The sequence below is a fragment of the Scophthalmus maximus genome, chromosome 5, assembly GCF_022379125.1.
Source record: "Scophthalmus maximus strain ysfricsl-2021 chromosome 5, ASM2237912v1, whole genome shotgun sequence".
Lineage (NCBI taxonomy): Eukaryota > Metazoa > Chordata > Actinopteri > Pleuronectiformes > Scophthalmidae > Scophthalmus > Scophthalmus maximus.
Genome location: NC_061519.1, coordinates 1,991,589 through 2,012,119, shown reverse-complemented (window position 1 = coordinate 2,012,119; position 20,531 = coordinate 1,991,589). Strand labels below are relative to the sequence as shown.

Genomic DNA, 20,531 nt, shown 5'->3' with positions numbered 1-20,531 from the left:
ACTTAATTGAGTTAAACGAATTATACAAAATGTGAAATAGCAGATAGAAGCATTTTACCACCATGTAGCATATTATGAATATTATGAATATGCTACATGCAACTCTCCAGGGGGGGGGGGGGGAGTAATTTCCTGCTTTGGTTTGAAAACAGACCGAGTCTCGAGCTGTTGTAGTAGAACATTCGCCTTTATTTTGAAAAGCCGGTTTCCTCCGTCAGCTGTTCCCCTCGGCCACTTGACGCGGTTGACAGCGAGAGAGAGGGGGGGAGGGAGGTAGGGAGAGAGAGAGAGAGGGAGGTTGAGTTGTCAGTGTGACAGATTTACACACGGACTCTTTGGTACAATCTCCGGCCGCTTTGCCGTCAGCTCGTACCGCGTGCTAAAAGAAACGTCGGGCGGGTTAACACATAGAAGCCCGCAGGTCACCGCGCGGAGCCCCGCACTCTCCCGCACTTGGAACGGGAGGGAGCGGATCGGACGACAGGCGCCGCCTCCTCGGCGGTAAGTAGGACTGGCGTGGATGCGTGCGAGCCGGGCTGATGGCGAGGGCCCGCGCACTGTTGTGGCGTCAAGTTCGCCGGCCTCTGTTGCGTGGCGTTGCGTGTGGGGGACTTTAAAAAAAAATGTTTGCGCATCCTCGATCGGGGCGCATTCGGACTGGAAAGCTTCCCTGTGTGTGTGTGTGTGTGCGTGTGCGCGTGTGCGTGCTGTTGGCTCAGGCTGCTCTGCTCTGTCATGTTATTGTGGTCGCAGCCAGCAGGCATGTTGACAGTAGTCCCATATGGACAGTGGCACCTATGAAGTGAAAATATCATCTACTACAATGCAGGATGGTCATTTCACAGCTCCAACACAACAAGCCTCTGATAAGTCAATCCAGTTGCCAGAGTACTAAGTGACATATATATATGTATCATACATTCTATTAGCCCCTTTGATATCCAGGTAGTGTCCCCCGTGTTACTGTTTAGTTAAGTTTACAGTGACTTCTGGATTTAATCTTTAACGTGGTCCGACAATATCCTCATACTGACAATCCGATGCACTGAAGAAATGCAGTTTTGCTACTGCTCTCCTTGTGTAATACATAGGACCTCTTCTTGAAGATGAAAATACTGAAACCTTACAGAAAGGTCACCGTACTATCACTTTATGGTATACATCCATGGGGTGTCACTGTAAAATTATTTCAGCGATGCACATTGTCACTTTTGTACTATATAATAGCAGTGGTCCTCGTAGCGGTGGTTCCTGACGTGGGCATCCGAATCCCGGCGAGGGATGCGATTCTGAGAGGTCAAAGGGTTATTCTAATAGGACGACCGGGAATGAAGTAGATTCTGTTTTTGACTCTCTAACCTTTTGTCTCCGGTGGTATATTTCAGGCCTTAAAAATGACTGATTGAGTCGGGTCACAACAAGTAGATTTAGCCAACTGGTGGGCAAAAGGTTGAGAAACGTTTCACCGTAGTACAACCAGCTACCAATTCTTTCTACCCGATGTGTTAAACCTTACACAGATCACCATAGGCAATGTGTTAGTACCTTTCATATACACCGGGAAACCGAAGTTCCCATCAACCAGATGTTTGATAACCCCCGGTTCATATCTTGGAACTCTCAGGCTGTGAGAGCGCAGCAGCCATCGATAACAGGCCGTTGACCTCGTGTGTGTGTGTGTGGCTGTGTGCTTTAGGAGTGCACACACGCACCCTGCCACCTTGTCAATCAATACGCTCGCCAGCACCTTGAAACAGTTACGCAACCAACCCCCGAAGCGTTCATGAAAGGTGCACCGCTGTACTTTTTTTGTACACATGGCAGAAAGACTATAAGTTTGGTCAGAGTCGACCAAACGTCATTCAACATCAAGTCTTCTCAACTTGGAATGTCATCGATCGCCTGTTCTACACACACACACACACACACACACACACACACACACACACACACACACACACACACACACTCACACATACACACACACACTCTCTCGAGGTAAAAGAGGAGTTTAGCAGATTAGTCATTTACTGCTGAGTAGATGTTAATACCCAGGATCAACTGAGGCTAACTTACCAACTCATTACCACACTACAGCCATCTCACCTAACCTGCTCCGTCAGCCCGACTAGTGCACCTGTGTGTGTGTGTGTGTGTGTGTGTCTGTGTGTGCGTGTGCCTCCTTTCTCCTTTCATAGCAGTTTTCTGAAACGTCAACACGTACATGTTGTCAGTGTCGGTGATACGAAGAATTCAGAACAGTTGAGGTGTGTGTGTGTGTGTGTGTGTGTGTGTGTGTGTGTGTGTGTGTGTGTGTGTGTGTGTGTGTGTGTGTGTGTGTGTGTGTGTGTGTGTGTGTGTGTGTGTGTGTGTGTGTGTGTGTGTGTGTGTGTGTGTGTGTGTGTGTGTGTGAGAGAGCAAGACAGAGCAGAGACAGAAAGAGATGTCAGCCTCCTATTATAAGAACAAATGACTCACTCTTTTCTCACAGGTTCAGTCCTCCAACTGAGGATCACATAAAAAACCCCCAAAGAGCTCCACGGGCTCCTCTATAGTTTCATTTAAGCAACCACAAACTGCTGGTGGGTTAGAGAGGATTTAGTTTTTTATCATCTTACTGTATCTAGCCGTGTAGGAAGGTGTGTTCCCTGGCGACAGTTATTTGGTTTCCTGTTGTCTGTGAATCCAGGTGAGTGGGACACACCTTGGCAGAGATCACCTCTGAGGAATGTTCTTTGCCTGTACATTGTGTGTTTTTCGCCGCCTCTGCACTCTTGGCACGCAAGTAGATTCTTGGAAAAGGAATGCCAGGCCGTATACCCTGGAGGCATTGTTTCATAATCAGGGCTGTGAAAAAAACCCAACCCAAACGGTATGACGACCGTAGCTCCCGGTGAACAGAGCGGAGGGTCGGACACGTGAACAAGGCAAATGAGATGAATCAGTTTGGTGGCCTCTTGTCCTCCTTGAGTGGCCAAAAATATAAACCAGCATGGAAGGAATTCTGGAAAGATTTCAAAAATAGAGTTGAGAACCAGGAAAGATACTGAGAAGGAGGAGCCCAAATAGTAACCATACTTATGTATGCTTATTATGTATCCCCTTTATCCTTCAAAGCTATATACTGTATGTTTCTGAGCCAGCAAATCTAACGTAACATACACCCTGGGGTTAGGGGGAGTTTATAAAATAAAGATAGAAATGTCTCCTCTTATTGTATCTATGCCAGAGTCAAACCTACACACAGGAGTCTTTTATCCAAAGCCAGTAATTGTCTCCAAACATCCATACAGAGCATAGTCTCATCAGTATATCTGATGATGTTGAGCATGTGTTGTGTTTTAGTTTTAGTTTGAATTGGAATTTAGCTTTTATGTTTCAGTAGTATGATTTCACAATGATACACCTTTATAGATTTTTAACATTGACAATTGCCATCATTACTTCAAAAGTTAAATGTGTCCACTACTTTGGCTCATGACCAAATACCTGCAAAAATTAAATCAGGTTCCCATCGGCCTTGGCTGTATGTCTGCTAGTAAGCATATGTTGTAATGCCAACGCGCTACACTAAGATGTTGATCCAGCGAAAAATTATACCTGGTTGCTAAACCACTGCATGTTAACATTGTCGAGTCGAGATTGTTGGAGTGCTGACACGGGGGTTTAGCAGGATTTCCTCCCCAGCAGTGACTCAGTTTATTGTACAGATTAATTGCGGTGTTATATTGTGATTGGGCGAATTTTGATTTCCTTTGTATCATTTTCACCTTCAGATCAACCGTAGAGTGGACACTGGGCAAAGCTCTCTGAGTGTTTGCCGTCAACAGGGGAACTTGCCTTCAGACCCCTGAAGTTACCTTTCGAGGACCCACAGCTGGTCTGGGATAGACCGAACCGGCATCACAAACCTCACCCAACTTCAACCTACTCAGAAAGAGATGGACACCTGACCGGCCAGCAGGCGACAGAACGCAGCTCCTCCCTCCCCTCCCCGCCCGCTAGCAGCCATGGCGGGGCTCAAGCGTCATCATGACGGGAAGATTGCTGGGCTGTATGACCTGGACAAGACTCTGGGCCGGGGGCACTTTGCTGTGGTCAAACTGGCTCGACATGTATTCACCGGGGAGAAGGTACGCGGGTCCATGTCTGTACATGCGAGTGCAATGCTTCAATGTCAGTGCTGGGTTGTCCTCACATTTTTTAAGAGCCAGTGTCAACATACTGGTGAGGATGTCAGCCACACCCTTAGAGACACATACCAAAGTAGAGTGACGGGTAGCACCCGTGAGTAATGAAGGTATCGGTGGATTAATTTGCCAAAACATGCTGTGGTTTTGGCTTTTGTGAATATTTTACTATTACATTAAGGTTGTTATGTAGATTATAGAGTTGTTTCCAACATGGCAAGGCTAAGCACTAAATACTGATAATGTTTTGCTCGATAATCATCCAAGTACCTTTATCGGCAATACACACCAACAATTTCAGTGCAAGAATATCTACGGCAGTGTTGCTGCCAGTAGTTTTTGTGTGTTGGGAAAGATATCAATCATCAGTTTTAGTTTTTCTCATTTTTTCAATTCTTCTTCCAGGTTGCAGTAAAGGTGATCGACAAGACTAAGCTGGACCCAGTGGCGCGGAGTCACCTTTTCCAGGAGGTGCGATGCATGAAGATGGTGCAGCACCCCAACGTGGTGCGCCTGTACGAGGTCATTGACACAGCCACCAAGCTCTACCTCATCCTGGAGCTGGGAGATGGAGGAGACATGTATGATTGCATCATGAAGCACGACGGGGGCCTCAGTGAAGAGGTGAGTTGACAACATAGCGGCCATTCAGATGAATCGGCCTTGAGTCAGTCTATCAACTGGCAGATGAGGGTTCGTCCTCCCTGCAGAAGTGTCTTTAACTTCTGAACCATCTGCAGTCGTGCTACTTCATATCTGTACCTGAACGTGGACTTACCTTGAGATGAGGCCGGAAAAGGGAGATCAATAGGGCAATCATATTACCATGAACTCTCCTGGAAATGGATGAGAATCACTGAAGATAAAATGTCTAGGGAACTCAGCTTGGATGTAGGTCTCATGTTTTTGGCAACTATTTTGTGAAAATGATGTGAAGGATGGGTAGTTAGAAGATCACCAGTGCACTGTGCATACCGATTCTTATTAAAGTGTTCTTATTAGATATATAACAGAATGTGAAATATTACAAGATATGGATTATTCTTAAATTCTGCAATGCTTTGTGGCTGTTTATTGACTCTTTATGTACACTTGTATGCAATAAGGGAGACCAAGAAGGTTCAAGTTGGTTTGCCATAAAGATATTTTAGATTGGTTCATTTTTTTGACACTTCAAAGGAATATAAGATTTTAGGTAATATTTGCTTTCTTGTTCAGTGTTTGGTGAGAAGATTGATGCCGCTCTCATTTCTGTGTATATATGCAGAAGCTGTTAGCTATTGGCTTAGCACAAAGACTAAAAATAAGGGTCCTAGTCTTCGCATAGGTCACACACCCATTACATAATGCTCTCCCTGAACTCCTGATTAGAATTTATGTCAGATAGCCACTAAATTCTCCACCTTTTTCACTAAGAAAATGTTGCATGGTGCTGGCTAGGTATGAAGATTAATGGGTTTTTAGAGCTTTTCTGCAGAAAACGGCTGAACTAAAGCTGTCATTGTTATACAAAAATTCATCACTTGCTTCCGTTTGTGGTTCTCTTTCTCAAGGTGGCCAAGTGTTACTTTGCCCAAATCGTCCACGCCATCTCCTACTGTCACCGGCTACATGTCGTGCACAGGGACCTGAAGCCAGAAAACGTAGTGTTCTTCGAGAAGCAGGGCGTCGTCAAGCTCACCGACTTTGGCTTCAGCAATCGGTTTCAGCCCGGGAAAAATCTCAACACCTCCTGCGGTTCGCTGGCCTACTCTGCTCCCGAAATACTGCTGGGGGACGAGTATGATGCTCCCGCCGTGGGTGAGTCTGGAGAAACGACACCGTGATTTCTGGGTGACGCGGCGGGGAGGTGACCATGCTGTTTTATCAAAGTTAGGTATACAGCTTTGAGCCGCACAGGAGTGGGACACCGTCTCAGTCCTTGGTCCAGTGTGTGTTCCCAGCAGCAGAACCTGGTACACGCTGTCCTCCACGGTTTATCAGCCTGGTTAACTGATGCTTTCACATTCACACACACTCTCTGCCAATATGACCTACTGATAGCTCCGCATACACTTTGACCGTACTACATAACCTACAGTATTTCAGATGGACCTTGCCAACAACTTGGCACACTGGAAGCTTTATCAGCCTGCTGATAAAAGGGGAACTGCTCAAAGTTCATAATGTTAGTGTATCAGTCAGATTGGACATTGGACCATAACATAATCCACAGAATTGCAATCCAAACCGGCAGTTGATTTTCGTCTGCAGTTTACTTTCATTACCGATCATATCCTTCCTGTGTATAATAAAATCTGATATCAGACCAGGCTGAAATTGGTTTCCTCAGCACTCAGTGTTTGCAGCGTACACACTTCTCAAGCAGCCTCGCCATCATTGTCGCCATCACCCCCGCCATCACCCCCGCCGTCTTTCAGATCGATAGAGGTCCCAATCCTTACTGAGCCACAGCTTATATATCAAATTAAAATGTAATGGAAAAGAAATGAAATGGAAGTGTGCAGATTGGGGGTGAAAGAGAGGAAAATAAATGTGAGGTGAGAACAAACAGACAGAGCGTGGGGGACGGGGGGGGGGGAGCAGCCTTCTGTCTACTCACAGGCCACTGCGTCAGAGCAAAAGGGGGTGCAGGAGCGAGAGAGACACACTTTCTATTTTTCTGACCGAGTGGATTTGCGGTGGCTATTTTCTTGTGTCTGCCTTCACTCCACCTCGTTTGTGCCAAGCAGATGAATGCAGTAAGAACAGCCCCATTATCTGTGACCGCATCTGTGTTTTTGTCTGATGGCGGGAACAGTTGGATACGTGAGGTCACCGGTCCGGTTAAAGCCCGGCTGAGCATTTGACCCACATTACAAATCATTTTTTCCGTGCATGTATGTGTGTTCACACTGCCTTTGCTCTGTTGCTCACTGAGCTGAGATGATGATGTTTTGATTGCGCGGATTATCCACCCAGCCGGGATGTAATATTGTGTGATTCTATCAGCCGTGCAGTTTGATGTGGAATAGGCTGAATGGAGGCCAACAGTCCCAACGACAGCAGTGAGGTGCTGAGTTTTACTAGTGACGTTGCAGTTTTCCGCAGAGATAACGAGACTGTCCACGCGGTTCTCTCTCTCCAGTCGGTTTGGAGTTTATTGCTTTTTTTGAGGAAGTGCTGAAAATAATTTGTGTTCAAAAGTGATCCGAAACAGGGAGGAGAGCGTTGCACCAATAGTCAGTCCTGCAGAGCTCACTGAAGGAGCCAAGTAGCAGGAGCTGAACACTTCACACTGCAAAACTGCCAAAAGAAAGCTACATTTATTAGTCCAAAGTGTCCAGTGCTTTTCCCGCATGCCAAGGTATCAGGACTAGAGCAGAAGCTACCAGTTATATTCATTAGCTATTTATCTGTCATTTGTCTTGTTGATTAATTGTTCAATCTTGTCTATAAAATGTAAAAAAAAAAAACAGTAAAAAAACCAAAAAAATTTTTTTTCCCAGTTCTTGAACTTTAAGGTTTCGTTGGACCAAGATTTAAAAACCTAAAGATATTTAATCGACTGTCATACAGGACTATGGAAACTAGCAAATGTTCACATCTAATCAGATACATTGTGAATGTACCATCACATGTTCAGGGCACTACTATGCACATCATTCACAGTGGAGACTACAATGATATATATAGATACAAAGCAAACTAAATATTTTGTAAAAAGACAGAATGATCACTCAAAAGTATTTTTTATGCATATAAAATTGAAGGAAATCACAGATTAAACTCAGTGCAAATAGGTTTGTGCATTTTTGATGATTGACTAACAAAAGCTATGAACAGATGCCTGACTCCATTTTTTGTGCCTTTGATGTGCAGTGTGGTCTCCCAACTTTTTGTTCCCATTAAATGGAAAGTTAAATATAGATTTACGCTTCCTCTTCAAGCACAAACTGCACCTAAAAAAATAATAATAATAACTTGCCTAATAGCAATTACAAAGAACATATCCTGGGCTCATGGATGCATAATGCAGAGCATATTTGTGCATAATGAACATGCACGAGTGGAAGACTGGTTGCATAATTTTCAGTAGGACAGGATGCTGGAGTTGCTCTCGCTGAACCTGGGGGTCAACAGTGCCAAGACGCAAGGGAGCGGTGGCTGGAGATCTCAGGGAAGCAGTTGGTGTCAAAATGCAATGCAGGTCAGCGAAGAGGGATGTTTACACTCCCAGCTGTCGACGCTAAATAGCCGGCATCATTAGCACAAGTGATGCTAATGTGCAGTGATGTGAATGGAGTTACCCATGTGTCGGCCATCTGGTTTATAAATAAAGTTATCGAGGAAGGAAGTTTGGGTGGATTGCTGACGCAAGTAATGAGAGAGCAGGGTCACGGTTGCTAGGATACGTTGGCTAGGGGTAAGATGGTGGTGGGGACTGCAGCAGTGTTTGCTCCCTCCGTCAGCAGCATGAAGCGCTGCTTCCCAGCCTCTGAGCAATAAATACGCACCACCCACAGTAAACTGGCACATATACTCCTACCAGATTGAAATCTCCAGCGTTTCCTGGCAAAGTGATGCGAAGAAATATGAAGTAAATCATCGAGGGCGCTGGGGACAGTAATCGCATTCAGAATCAGTGCACCATCTTTTTTAGGGGGAGGGTAGAATAAGTCTTATTATACCAAAGTAGAGTTCAAGGGGCACAGGGTCTCTTCAGTTCATAATTGTTAAGATGATAACCACTGAAATTATGTTGCATTAAAGTTTGTTTTTCTTGGTATTTATTATAACTGGCCTTTGCAGGACAAAAAAATGAAAAGTGATAATGAGAAATTGGTCCCTTGCGCAAAGAATTATCCCCCAACTCAGCAGATCCCATCAGCTATACAGAGCCATTTAGCATATATTTTATATGCTTACTGTTTTTTAAAAAATTATTTGATTGGACAACTTATGTTAACACTCCCAAGTTCAAGTTGAGTTATTAAGATATTTTTCCTTTTAACAGGAAGAGAAAGGAAGAGACACATTTTCCACCTGGAAACACACAAATTATTTTTTTTGGGGGGGGCACGTTTCCCATAAACCAAAAGTGAACTATAACAATTATCATGGGCACATGATTTAGAACTTGGTATTTGCTATATTATCCTAGAAGAAGTGGTACACTGATAATCGGCTGACTTTTGATGATACTCAAGGAGAAGGAGACCAGTGAACGGACCAATGAACGATTTGCTTCTTATGCCACTGTCTCTCTGCTAGTAGACGGCACATGACTGCAGAATGTGTGTCAGTGGACCACCCTGCTGTCCAGTGCTGGGGGTGAAAGCCCAGGGCAAAAAAACTTTAAAATGGCTAATCGGGCCAAGAGAACAAACTGGCATTAGTGAGCTTTGAGGGATGAACGCGTTAACCCACTTTCTCAGGACTGCGTGTTGTGCGGGGGGAGTGCGTGTACGCGTGTGAATGAGCATGACGCTGGCGGCCGGGCGGTCACACAGATGTGTCCACAGCTAGCACATATTTATGGAAATGGCTCTGATTAGATTTGATTCATGCTTCATTTGAACTTGTGGGGAGACAGCTCTTGTCTTTTTCGATCTAGGTCACTAAGCAGAAAGGACATGCGTGCTTTTCTCTGTTGGTCTCTCATCCTTGCTTTTATCATCTTTGTGGCTGTCCTCTTTTTTTTTATCACACTTTATTCTCATATTATCTCAACGCAAGGATTTTCTTTTGGCATAAACAAATGGGATTCTTTCCGTGTCTTTGCAGATATATGGAGTCTGGGTGTGATCCTATTCATGCTGGTCTGTGGTCAGCCCCCCTTCCAAGAGGCTAACGACAGCGAGACGCTCACTATGATCATGGACTGTAAATACACAGTGCCTCCGCACATCTCCCATGCATGCGGAGAGTGAGTAACACACGCACACATGCACACGTCTCCACGCAGATGGACAGAGAGCTCTGCAGGTGCTGCATATTTCATGTCTGTAGATGTGTGAAGCAAGGCGAGGAGCGAGGAGCGGCCGCTATTCTGCTGCTCCTTGTCCTGCTTTCACTCGGTGCTGCAGTCAGCTGCACCACCGCAGATGTGGCGCTGCGTTAAGTGTGTCTAATGCACCCTTTAAAATCGGCCCTCTATTTTTAACATTGTGAGGGTTTAGCGATGCATCAAAGCTGTTTTACTTGAAATATTGGCACGTAACCCTGTTCCTATGGTGTTTGTTTTGCACCTCCTAAACATCGCACTCACTCATGTGAGGAAACGGCATTTCTATTCTGTGTGAAAAATGTATCTTGGGAAGTTGGAACATCTATTTTCACCAGGCTGCAACTATAAATATGGGATAACTTCTTCACTGGTGTTTCTATCTGGATTAAACTGGATTATCCCAAGTAGAGTCTGAGTGTTCTGTATTTTTATATCAAGGCAAAGACTAATAACAGCATTTTTGTATTTTAGCTGCTAAGGGGTATAATGACCAGACGTGTCTTCAGTCCGTCCATGATATTAATCTTCACTGTGACTCCCTCCAGTCTTATAGGCCATATGCTGCAGAGGGACCCCAAGAAACGAGCGACGCTTGAGCAGATCGAGGCCCACGAATGGCTCCAGGGTGTCGATCCCTCCCCGGCCACCAAGCTGTCCACTCCCCTGGTGTCCCACCGCAGCTTGTCGGAGGAAGAGCACAGCTCCATCATTCAACGCATGGTGCTGGGGGGTATCGCGGACCGAGACACCATAACTGAGTACGCGTGCCTTTGTCGCAAATACTGCACTATACATTCATAAATGAACATGTCGATAGTCGCTCCTGTATAGTCCCCCAAATTCACCATGGTTTCAAATAGCCCAAATAAAGCGTAATTGAATGTTATCAACGGTTTCATTGCCATTGATGAAAGTGCTGGCAATCTTTCCTGAGCTGTTGCAGTGCAAAATTAAATGTACAACCTGTCACTTCCTTTTAACTCACAGCATATGGTGGTGATCTAATTGTTTGTTTGTTTGTGTGTGTGTGTGTGTGTGTGTGTGTGCGTGTGTGTGTGCGTGTGCGTGTGTGTGTGTGTGTGTGCTTGTGTGTGTGTGTGCGTGTGTGTGTTTTGGAATTTTGGAATTCAAATTGATTTCTGTCTCTTTGATTCCAGGGCTCTGGAGTCTAATAAGTACAACCACATCACAGCTACTTACTTCCTGCTGGCGGAGCGGATGCTGAGGGAGGGGCAAGAGAAGGAGCAGCACAGCCAGACACGATCCCCCAGCCCCAGCAAGGCCCAGTTTAGGTATACCTTCATACCTGTACATTTGTCTTAACCTTCAAACCGCTCATTGAGGTCACAGGAACCGGCCAAAATGTCCACGACAGTGTCCTCACGAAGATAGCAGTTCATGCACACACACTCTCACACACACACACACACACACAGACACAAACATTTCTTGACATAAACAGAGTGCTGCGTAAAGTCATTCTCGTAAAATGCAGGTTTGACAGCTGATGGACAGATGGCAGAGAATGAAAGACATACTCGTAATAGAAGAGAGGTTGTAAATCAGCTGAGTAAAAATATCAAGACAATATCTTCAGATAGGAGAGAGAATGTCCATATTATATAATGTCCACATTTTATTTCATGACAGCAGTCTGACTGCTTGTTTGCTCCACTGAAATGTGAAAGGCTAAAAGCTGGAATGTGAAGGAACTGATGCTAAAATATAATTCATCTAAAAAAATATAATTATAGGACTTAAAATATCTGCTCTGTATTCTGCAACACAGGATTTTCTACGTCTCTTTTAGTCAATGTGTATGATTATACAGCAAGCGAGACCCTCCCCTTTTGTGTTTACATGACATCATTCAAATTCAACCAGCTGTTTCTCACGGTATTTTTATGCTAAGCTAAGCTAAATACGTCCTCATTTCAGCTCTGTATTACCAAGTAGTAATTAAATTAAAGTTAAAAAATTCTTTTGTTTATTATTTGTCAGTATTCAACCAAAAAGGATTTTGTAAGTCTAAACATATAAATATAGTTAATAGTATAGTTCATTTTGCTAATTTAACTGTTTTTTTCTGTGTTCGCTTCATAGGCAATCCTGGCCTACAAGAGTGGATGTTCACCAGGATGTCAGTGATGGCTTGGGGGGTCCATCTATCTCCCACCCTGGGGGGCCACAATCTCCTGCCCGTAGTGCTGAGAGCCTCCACAAAGGCCCCAGGCCCAAAACAGCCCTGCTGGACCTCAACCAGCGACAGGAGAACCACACTCTGGCATCCGGCCAGCAGCAGCAGCCTGCACGGCAGAACCAAGAGAGAGGCCTCAGGCCCCACTCCAACCCGATCAGACTGGGCTCTCTGGCCTCAGCGGGCCCTTGTAAACACCGTAGTCCCAGTCTTTTCAGTGTGGAAGAGGACGAGGAGGAAGACGGGGAGGAAGACAAATGTCCGTCCCCCTCGACACTGTCTGGTCAGGTTGTGCTTCGTAGCAAAGCCTCCTCTATGTCTTCTCGCGGTAACCGGCTGACATCTCGTATGAGTGCCCCAGTCCTGAACCAGATCCATGAGGAGGTTAAAGAAGATGAGGAGGAGAAGGAGGGGGGAAAGCTGCATGGACTCGCTCTCCTCAAACCCGGCCTCAGCCTCAGTCTGAACTCTCAAATACCATCACCATCAACGCTCATGTCATCACCTCAAACTGTGATGGCACCAGTTGCAACTTTCACCCCCAGCTCAGAGACTAGCGATGACGACACAGAAACTCGCCACATAGCTGACACGGCAACTGTAGGTGGTCAAGGGGATGAGAGGGAAGGGAGGAAAGAGGACAGAGAGAAAAGGGGGGCAGGGCAGGGCAGTCCCTCAAATTGTGCCAGTCCTGGATCAGGCTCAGGCCAAGGCAAGGGCTCTGCCAAAGCCCCCAGCGGCCTAGTGGAAAGCTTAAAGCTAATGAGCCTGTGCCTGAGCTCTCAGTTCCATAGCCTGACGGGGGGAGTAGGGGGTGTTGGCGGTGGCACTGCCGGAGGTGTTGGGGTGGACAGCCAGGACCGGCCCATGTGGAGGATGTGCATGGGCGGCTCCACTGGTAGCCTCGACAAGGTCTCGCTCCTCGGTGGCCCTTCGCCCAGAGGGAACCTTTACCAACAGCCCCCACTGGGAGACGTATTGGCAGACCCGCTGCTGGAGGGCCCCTGCTCGGGCACGCTGAGGCTGGGAGAGTTGGACCTGGCCAGGGAAAACCACAGGAACATGAAGAACCGCGTGCTGCAGATGCCTCTGAGCGACAAGACTTTGTCCGTCAACATCCACCGGAGTCCCAAGGAGGGTCTGCTCTGCACCCCCACCCCTCACAGCTGCTGCCAGGTCATCTAGAGCACCATCAGCTGCTGCCCCTCCGGACCCCTTCTTTCACATCCCTTACATCCCGCGTTTGTTTTGAGTTGTTCACATTATTTATACATTTATTGCTGTTTCCCATGTTTAACACTTGCGGTGGATGACTCTGAGTAAGTCGAAATGACAAACTTGCACATTTAGAAACACAAAAAAGTCTCCGTGGAGGAGACTGGGTGCCGCACCAAGTATGTGAAGCGCTTTGAGCCGACTACACTGAGGGGACATTTTATCCTACTGGTGTTTAAATAAGATAAGAGACATTAAAAATGGAAACAGATAAAAAAGGTGCTCACACTCTCGCTCTTACACACTTGTATATACAGTATGTGCACAATGTTCACACCTACATCACTCCAAGAAGCTGATGAAAGGGGAGGCTGATGAGCTGAGGACTTTTTTAGTATCATGTTACATATCGTCTTTTGTTGTACTTTGACGCTGTTTTTTTAATGTTATTCTTTTTTTAAATTATTTTTTGAGACAATCATTTTATCTGTTTTTTAAAAATCCTGACTGAATTACGTTTGGACTGTTTATATTCAGATGAGGAAAAATAACAGGGTGAATATGGACAGCAGCACTGGTGGCACCGGTGGCACAGTATTTTGTAATGTATCACTATTTTATTTTTCTATCTCAAATGTGCTCTGCAGAAAGAAAAGGTACACCCACGTGTCGAGTCTCTGCAGTCACACGGCAGAGGTTGTACATATGTGAATAACCTCCTAGCAGTACTCTGTACCTGTAGTATTGACTGTGAAGTTGGATTGCAGTAGAAACAGGAAAACTAGATCCTTACACAACATTATTCTTCACCCCCTACTGGATGTTCAAGGTTTTGTTTGAGCCTAGAGCTGGAAATGTGTTTGATAGCTGAAAACGAACATGAAAACATACTTCAAATCTCAACTGACACCTGAGTAAACTATTATACATGTCACGGCAGCTCTTTAAGATAAAATGGCCCTCAGATCACCATCAGTGGTGGGATTAGGGTAATTACTGGGTGAAACCCAAACCATGAACATTCCGTAGCTTTTCCAGGATCACAGTAGCCAATGTTGTAGCTTAACTCCAAGACAAAAAACAACGAAGGGGGTTTCGATAGAACATAACTACACCGCCCCTTCAAGTATTGCTCTGTGTAACTGGATGTGTGACCCGACCCTAGTGGCATATATAAACTTGACAGTGCATGTGTTTTGCTGTAGCGACCTTATTCTTAACCCACTGAGGTCAAACCACCTGCTGTATCTACCTAAGCAACAGATTCAAACTTCGGTCACTTCACTGTAGCCTCACAGCATTACCAGCGACTGCAAAACGTACAACAAAAATGGATGTGCCATAAATTCTGTCTTGAGCATATTGTACTGTATGTACTGTATATGATAGAGATCTATTAAAAAGAAATGACATGAATGCAGTGCAGCCCGGTTATATTTTACCAATCCACATTTGATAGGTCTGTGCACACACTTAGAGATGGCATCTCTTGTGCAGCCATGTTTCTGATCAGGGTGAAAAAGAACATTTTTTAGAAAATGAATGAAAACTCACTACAATGTCTGACCATGGCAGTATGTACCATTGAGCGTCATGTCTGAGGTAATATATTCAGGAAATTTAGTGGATGGGGAGTTTAATGATATACATAGGAATTTTTAAGACCGATTCTGATCTGATTATCTTTAAATACTTGGACAGATATTGGAGAGATATTGTTTGATGAGTGCTGAAATTCTCCTGGGGACAGTTGCAATTCTGAAGTCAGGAGTTTCAATTGTCCCCAGGAGAATTTCAGCACCCAAAAAAATCTGTCCAAGTATTTTATCAGATCAGATTAGTCTTGCAAATTCCTATGTATATGTCTAAAATCCTTACAGTGGCCTCACGTGGAAAATTAGTTTGGCGACAGAGTTTGAGTTTTTGTTTTTCATTTGTGATATCTGTTAACAGAAAAGCAGGGTGTTACAAGTGAGGGATTATTCCTGTGGACGAGACTGGATCATGCGGGCCTGTGAGGTAATACAAGTTCCCCAATTGTGTTTACTTTCCTGAATGGCCTCGAAGGTACCCCCCCCCCCCCCCCCCCCCCCCCCCTCTAAAACACTACAGGGAGTTGTAATCTGTGCAACGTCTGGACTACTGTTCCACATCAGCCAGCTGAGAGGAAATCAGATCAGACCAGATCAGCTCTGGGGTCGACGCATAAACCCATGTGACCCACAGGCTTACACACTCACATTCACACACTCAAACACGCACACACACACGCTGATGGGAGCGCATGAGCCATATGGGATAACTAAGACACAAATGAGCAGGTGCCAAGGTTGACGTGGGTTCCAAAATAGCGAATGGACCACAGAGTGTCAGAGAGAGAGAGAGAGGTTGTCATGTGCGCACCGTGGGAATCCGATCATCTACCCACAATCCCACTCACTGCAGCGAGAGGCATCACTGCGCTTTGCTCTCTCCCTGTACATCTCTCACGGCAAAAGCTTTGATACGTCACATACGTTTCACAAAATATTCAATATACTTGACGGGGAAATGACAAGATGTAGGCAGGCCTGTGGGTTCAGAGTAGAGTCTGTACTGTAGTTGTTCCAGCAGATGCTGTGTGGCACAGGGGATCAGTCTGGCAGATAGACTGGCAGGGACACATCACACACACAACTACACACACACACATCACACACACAACTACACACACACACAGTCGCAGACAGATTATCTGCTTCTGGCAGGTCAGTGTGTTACAGAGACCTTTTACTGACATGTGTACTGATATAAAGCAATAACAATTCTTTTTAAGACACTTTAGTTATTTTGTTTTTTTTACAACCATTGACAACAACGGGACCGTGTGCGAGGGGCTGTCCGTTCGTGATGGTAGAGAATTGAGTTTCAGCTCATTTTTGGATCACTCCCACTGCATCGTTTTCAGCTGAAAAGCTCCTCTTAGTACAAAATAACTAAACCAACAGTACACAGTCAAAGAGTTTCGACATAGTGGAGCATATTAATAGCTAAATAGACACATATGTCTACAACAGCTAACCAAAAAAAGGGGTTATTGCATCGTGTATGAACTAATTAAAAAAAACAAAACTATAAACAACAGTATCCTTTGAAATGAAGCAGTGGCATAATGGTACCTCCAAATTGTAACCCCAAGAAAGAACAGAAAAACATAAAAAAAATGGCTGACACAGCCACCACCATACAGCATGTCCACTTTAAAAACTTGATGAAAAATTTTCTCCCAGCTGACAAGGATCAACATCAATATTCATTTTAACTCTGGTGGTGCTGGGCAGTAAGCATCCATTGAGCTAGGGAAAATTCTCTTTCTTACTGAAAGCAACGCCAGACAGGTATTTTCTTAATATAAACTACCAGATGGTAGTTGTAGGGCTTTTCAAATAGATGTAAACATAAATGTCATGCAAGTATCTTCTTTTCTTTTAAAGCCACTGTGTGCAGTATTTGAAAAGAGGCGGCATTTACATGAGTGGACTGATGGCAACCATCACAAAAACTCATAAATACAATGGCTTTTAGTGGCAGTTTAAGTCCTATGTTCCACTGTGTGACAAAGACAGCTGTAAACTGCATTGTGTAATCGTGCTCCGTCTGTACAGACTTGCCTGTACAGCATGTCTGTGAGCGTGTGGGGAGTTCCTTTCCTTTCTACAAAGTTGCCAGCAATTTTCCATCCATCCACCAATGATCTGTTTTTTGGTATGTATCGAGCGGCACAGCCTTTCAGGGCTATAAACCTTTAGTGTTGTTGTCAGTGTGACAGAGAACAAGGATTGAACTAAAAATACAAGCTATTTTTGTTCACCCAAAATCAAAAAAAATAATTAAAGAAGTACATTATGTTGGGTAATGTGAGGCAAACCATCAGTCTGTGTTACACTTGGTTCATCATAAGTGTACTGACTATGATGTATTGCCCTGTATGGTGTGGTGTGGTAAGGTGTGGTGTGGTGTGGTGTGGTGTAGTATGGTATGGTGCAGTATGGTATGGTGTAGTATGGTATGGTGTAGTATGGTATGGTATGGTATGGTGCAGTATGGTATGGTGCAGTATGGTATGGTGTAGTATGGTGCAGTATGGTATGGTATGGTGCAGTATGGTATGGTGTAGTATGGTATGGTGTAGTATGGTATGGTATGGTGCAGTATGTTATGGTGTAGTATGGTATGGTGTAGTATGGTATGGTATGGTATGGTGCAGTATGGTATGGTATGGTGCAGTATGTTATGGTGTAGTATGGTATGGTGTAGTATGGTATGGTATGGTGCAGTATGGTATGGTGCAGTATGGTATGGTGCAGTATGGTATGGTGTAGTATGGTGCAGTATGGTATGGTGCAGTATGGTATGGTATGGTGCAGTATGTTATGGTGTAGTATGGTATGGTATGGTGCAGTATGTTATGGTGTAGTATGGTATGGTGTAGTATGGTATGGTATGGTGCAGTATGGTATGGTGCAGTATGGTATGGTGCAGTATGGTATGGTATGGTGCAGTATGGTATGGTGCAGTATAGTATGGTATGGTGCAGTATGTTATGGTGTAGTATGGTATGGTGTAGTATGGTATGGTATGGTGCAGTATGGTATGGTGCAGTATGGTATGGTATGGTGCAGTATGGTATGGTATGGTATGGTGCAGTATGGTATGGTATGGTATGGTGTAGTATGGTATGGAGCAGTATGGTATGGTGCAGTATGGTATGGTATGGTGCAGTATGGTATGGTATGGTATGGTATGGTGTAGTATGGTATGGTATGGTATGGTGTAGTATGGTATGTTATGGTATGGTGTAGTATGTTATGGTATGGTGCAGTATGGTATGGTATGGTGTAGTATGGTATGGTATGGTGTAGTATGGTATGTTATGGTGCAGTATGGTATGGTATGGTGCAGTATGGTATGTTCTTCGTCTGTTTTAAGAGGCAGACTGAAGGCTGCATCTGTCAGCAGAGTGGAGCTGAATGTTAAGGGCTGAACTCCTGCCACCAGGCTGTCAGCAGAGCTGCTGACAAAACAGCTGCAAGGAACAAAGCCCCCTGACACACGCACACTCGCACACAGACACAAACACAAACACACTTTTATCTTTGTGAGAATACTTTATTAACATAATGCATTCCCCTTATAGCCTAACCTTGACTATCACCACTAAATACCTAACCCCGACCCTTACCTTAGGCCAGTCCATAACTCAAACTGGTTCTCACAAAGATAGGATCACAAGTACACACACACACACACACGCACACACACACACCCTGTCAGATGGATGGATCGCACGCCTCTCAGACTAAACAGAGCCTGCCAAGACACTACACTCTGGTATTTTAAAACTTCTTCACTGTGTGACTGTGCCCAACTTGCACCACACAAACACACGCCCGCACGCACACACACACACACACACACACACACACACACACACACACACACACACACACACACACACACACACACACACACACACACACACACACACACACACACACACACACACACACACACACACACACACACACTGTTTAGCCATCTGATGGAGCTTTTTTCTTTCTGACATTGAGGAGTGTGTGGGTGCACTGATTCTCTCTTTGTGTGTGGTTGTTCGCAGTGCAACTGAAACAGTGTACTTGCCAATCTGACACGATGTGAAACCAAAGACTGCCACAGAGAGGTTGAGAACATAGAAAGACACATTTTCCTTAGCTGTGACAGTCTGGGGAAAGGTAAACAGGAGAGGAAGAGTGTCAAAATAAGAAGAAGCTATTACTGACATTATATATAGAAGATAAAAGAGGCTGTGGCAATTTAACAACCAATAAACCAATGAAACCCAATGCACAAGCAAAGAAAGGGAAGTTCTACGCTCTTTCTTCTTCTGCACAGTGAAGACAGCAGGGCCCAGCTGGACATTTTTGGGCATCACAGCAATAACAGGGCAGTCACAAGACTGCTGGAAACAGGATATCATAAAGCAACACAGCGGCACAGGCGCCCGCAGGTCAGCTTTAAAGTTCTAGCTTTAAAAAATGTGAGGATTCCTCAGACAATATAGCCATATAGTTGCAGAACAGCCAATTACAGACGGTGGCGCTCACTTTGACAGTGAAATTCAGAGAGCTGGCAGGTCCGAGGTGTTACTAGTTGTCAGGACATCAGCCCTGACACCGGACAGACTTCCTCCCTACAGCGAAGTCCTGTTGATTCTGAAGGACACGTGCATTTAATCGTCTTCAAAATGCGAATGCACTGTAGGATGTTACCCAGACCGATTTAAAAAGGAGCCACAGTGGCTCAACCTTGATAAAAGAAATTACGGAGAGAAAACCTTTTGTTCCTGAAAATAATTAACAAGTGTAGCCCACAGTCTTTTTCTAAACCAGGTCTGGAGGGTGACAATAAACAGTTGTTTCTTGGTTTCAAAGCAGCCAAAGTCACTTAACTAGCCACAGGGAGTATAGGCTACTTCTCAGCCTGTCCGAGACGTATAATCTCTTCTATTGAGGGAGATTTGACACTGGGGGTGTCTCAGCTTTAGATATGAGGCATTTACACAAGACTTAAAAAGCAAAAAGATGCTGTAGGAACCAGTGTTTTTGTAGCTTATGGAAAACCTTGATTTTTCTTTTGGGCCACTTGGGTTCAGCAGAAATGGGCTGTAAATACAAAAATGATATATTATCACGGAGCAGTATTACGATTCATTTGGAGTGTCCACTGGATTAATGTTGAGGCCACAATTCAATTTTATTTGTACAGCGCCAAATCACAACATATATTATCTCAAGGCACTTTACATAGTGAGGTCACAATATTACCCTCCCTTTTATAACAGGGCGACATTTCTATCAGAACCGGACTCAGATGTGGGCGAAACATCTGCCACGACCGGTTG

The 20,531-nt window shown here is 44.7% G+C and overlaps 1 protein-coding gene across 1 annotated transcript; it reads left to right on the top strand.

The window, feature by feature from the left end:
* The first annotated feature begins 259 nt into the window (after window positions 1-259).
* LOC118311351 (SNF-related serine/threonine-protein kinase) lies at window positions 260-15,007 on the top strand. The gene is made up of 8 exons (XM_035635145.2): window positions 260-501; window positions 3,777-4,133; window positions 4,596-4,814; window positions 5,744-5,990; window positions 9,957-10,098; window positions 10,725-10,937; window positions 11,337-11,471; window positions 12,283-15,007. The coding sequence occupies exons 2-8, from the start codon at window positions 4,011-4,013 to the stop codon at window positions 13,559-13,561; spliced, it is 2,358 nt and encodes a 785-aa protein (XP_035491038.1). The 5' UTR covers window positions 260-501; window positions 3,777-4,010; the 3' UTR covers window positions 13,562-15,007.
* Window positions 15,008-20,531: the final 5,524 nt, after the last annotated feature.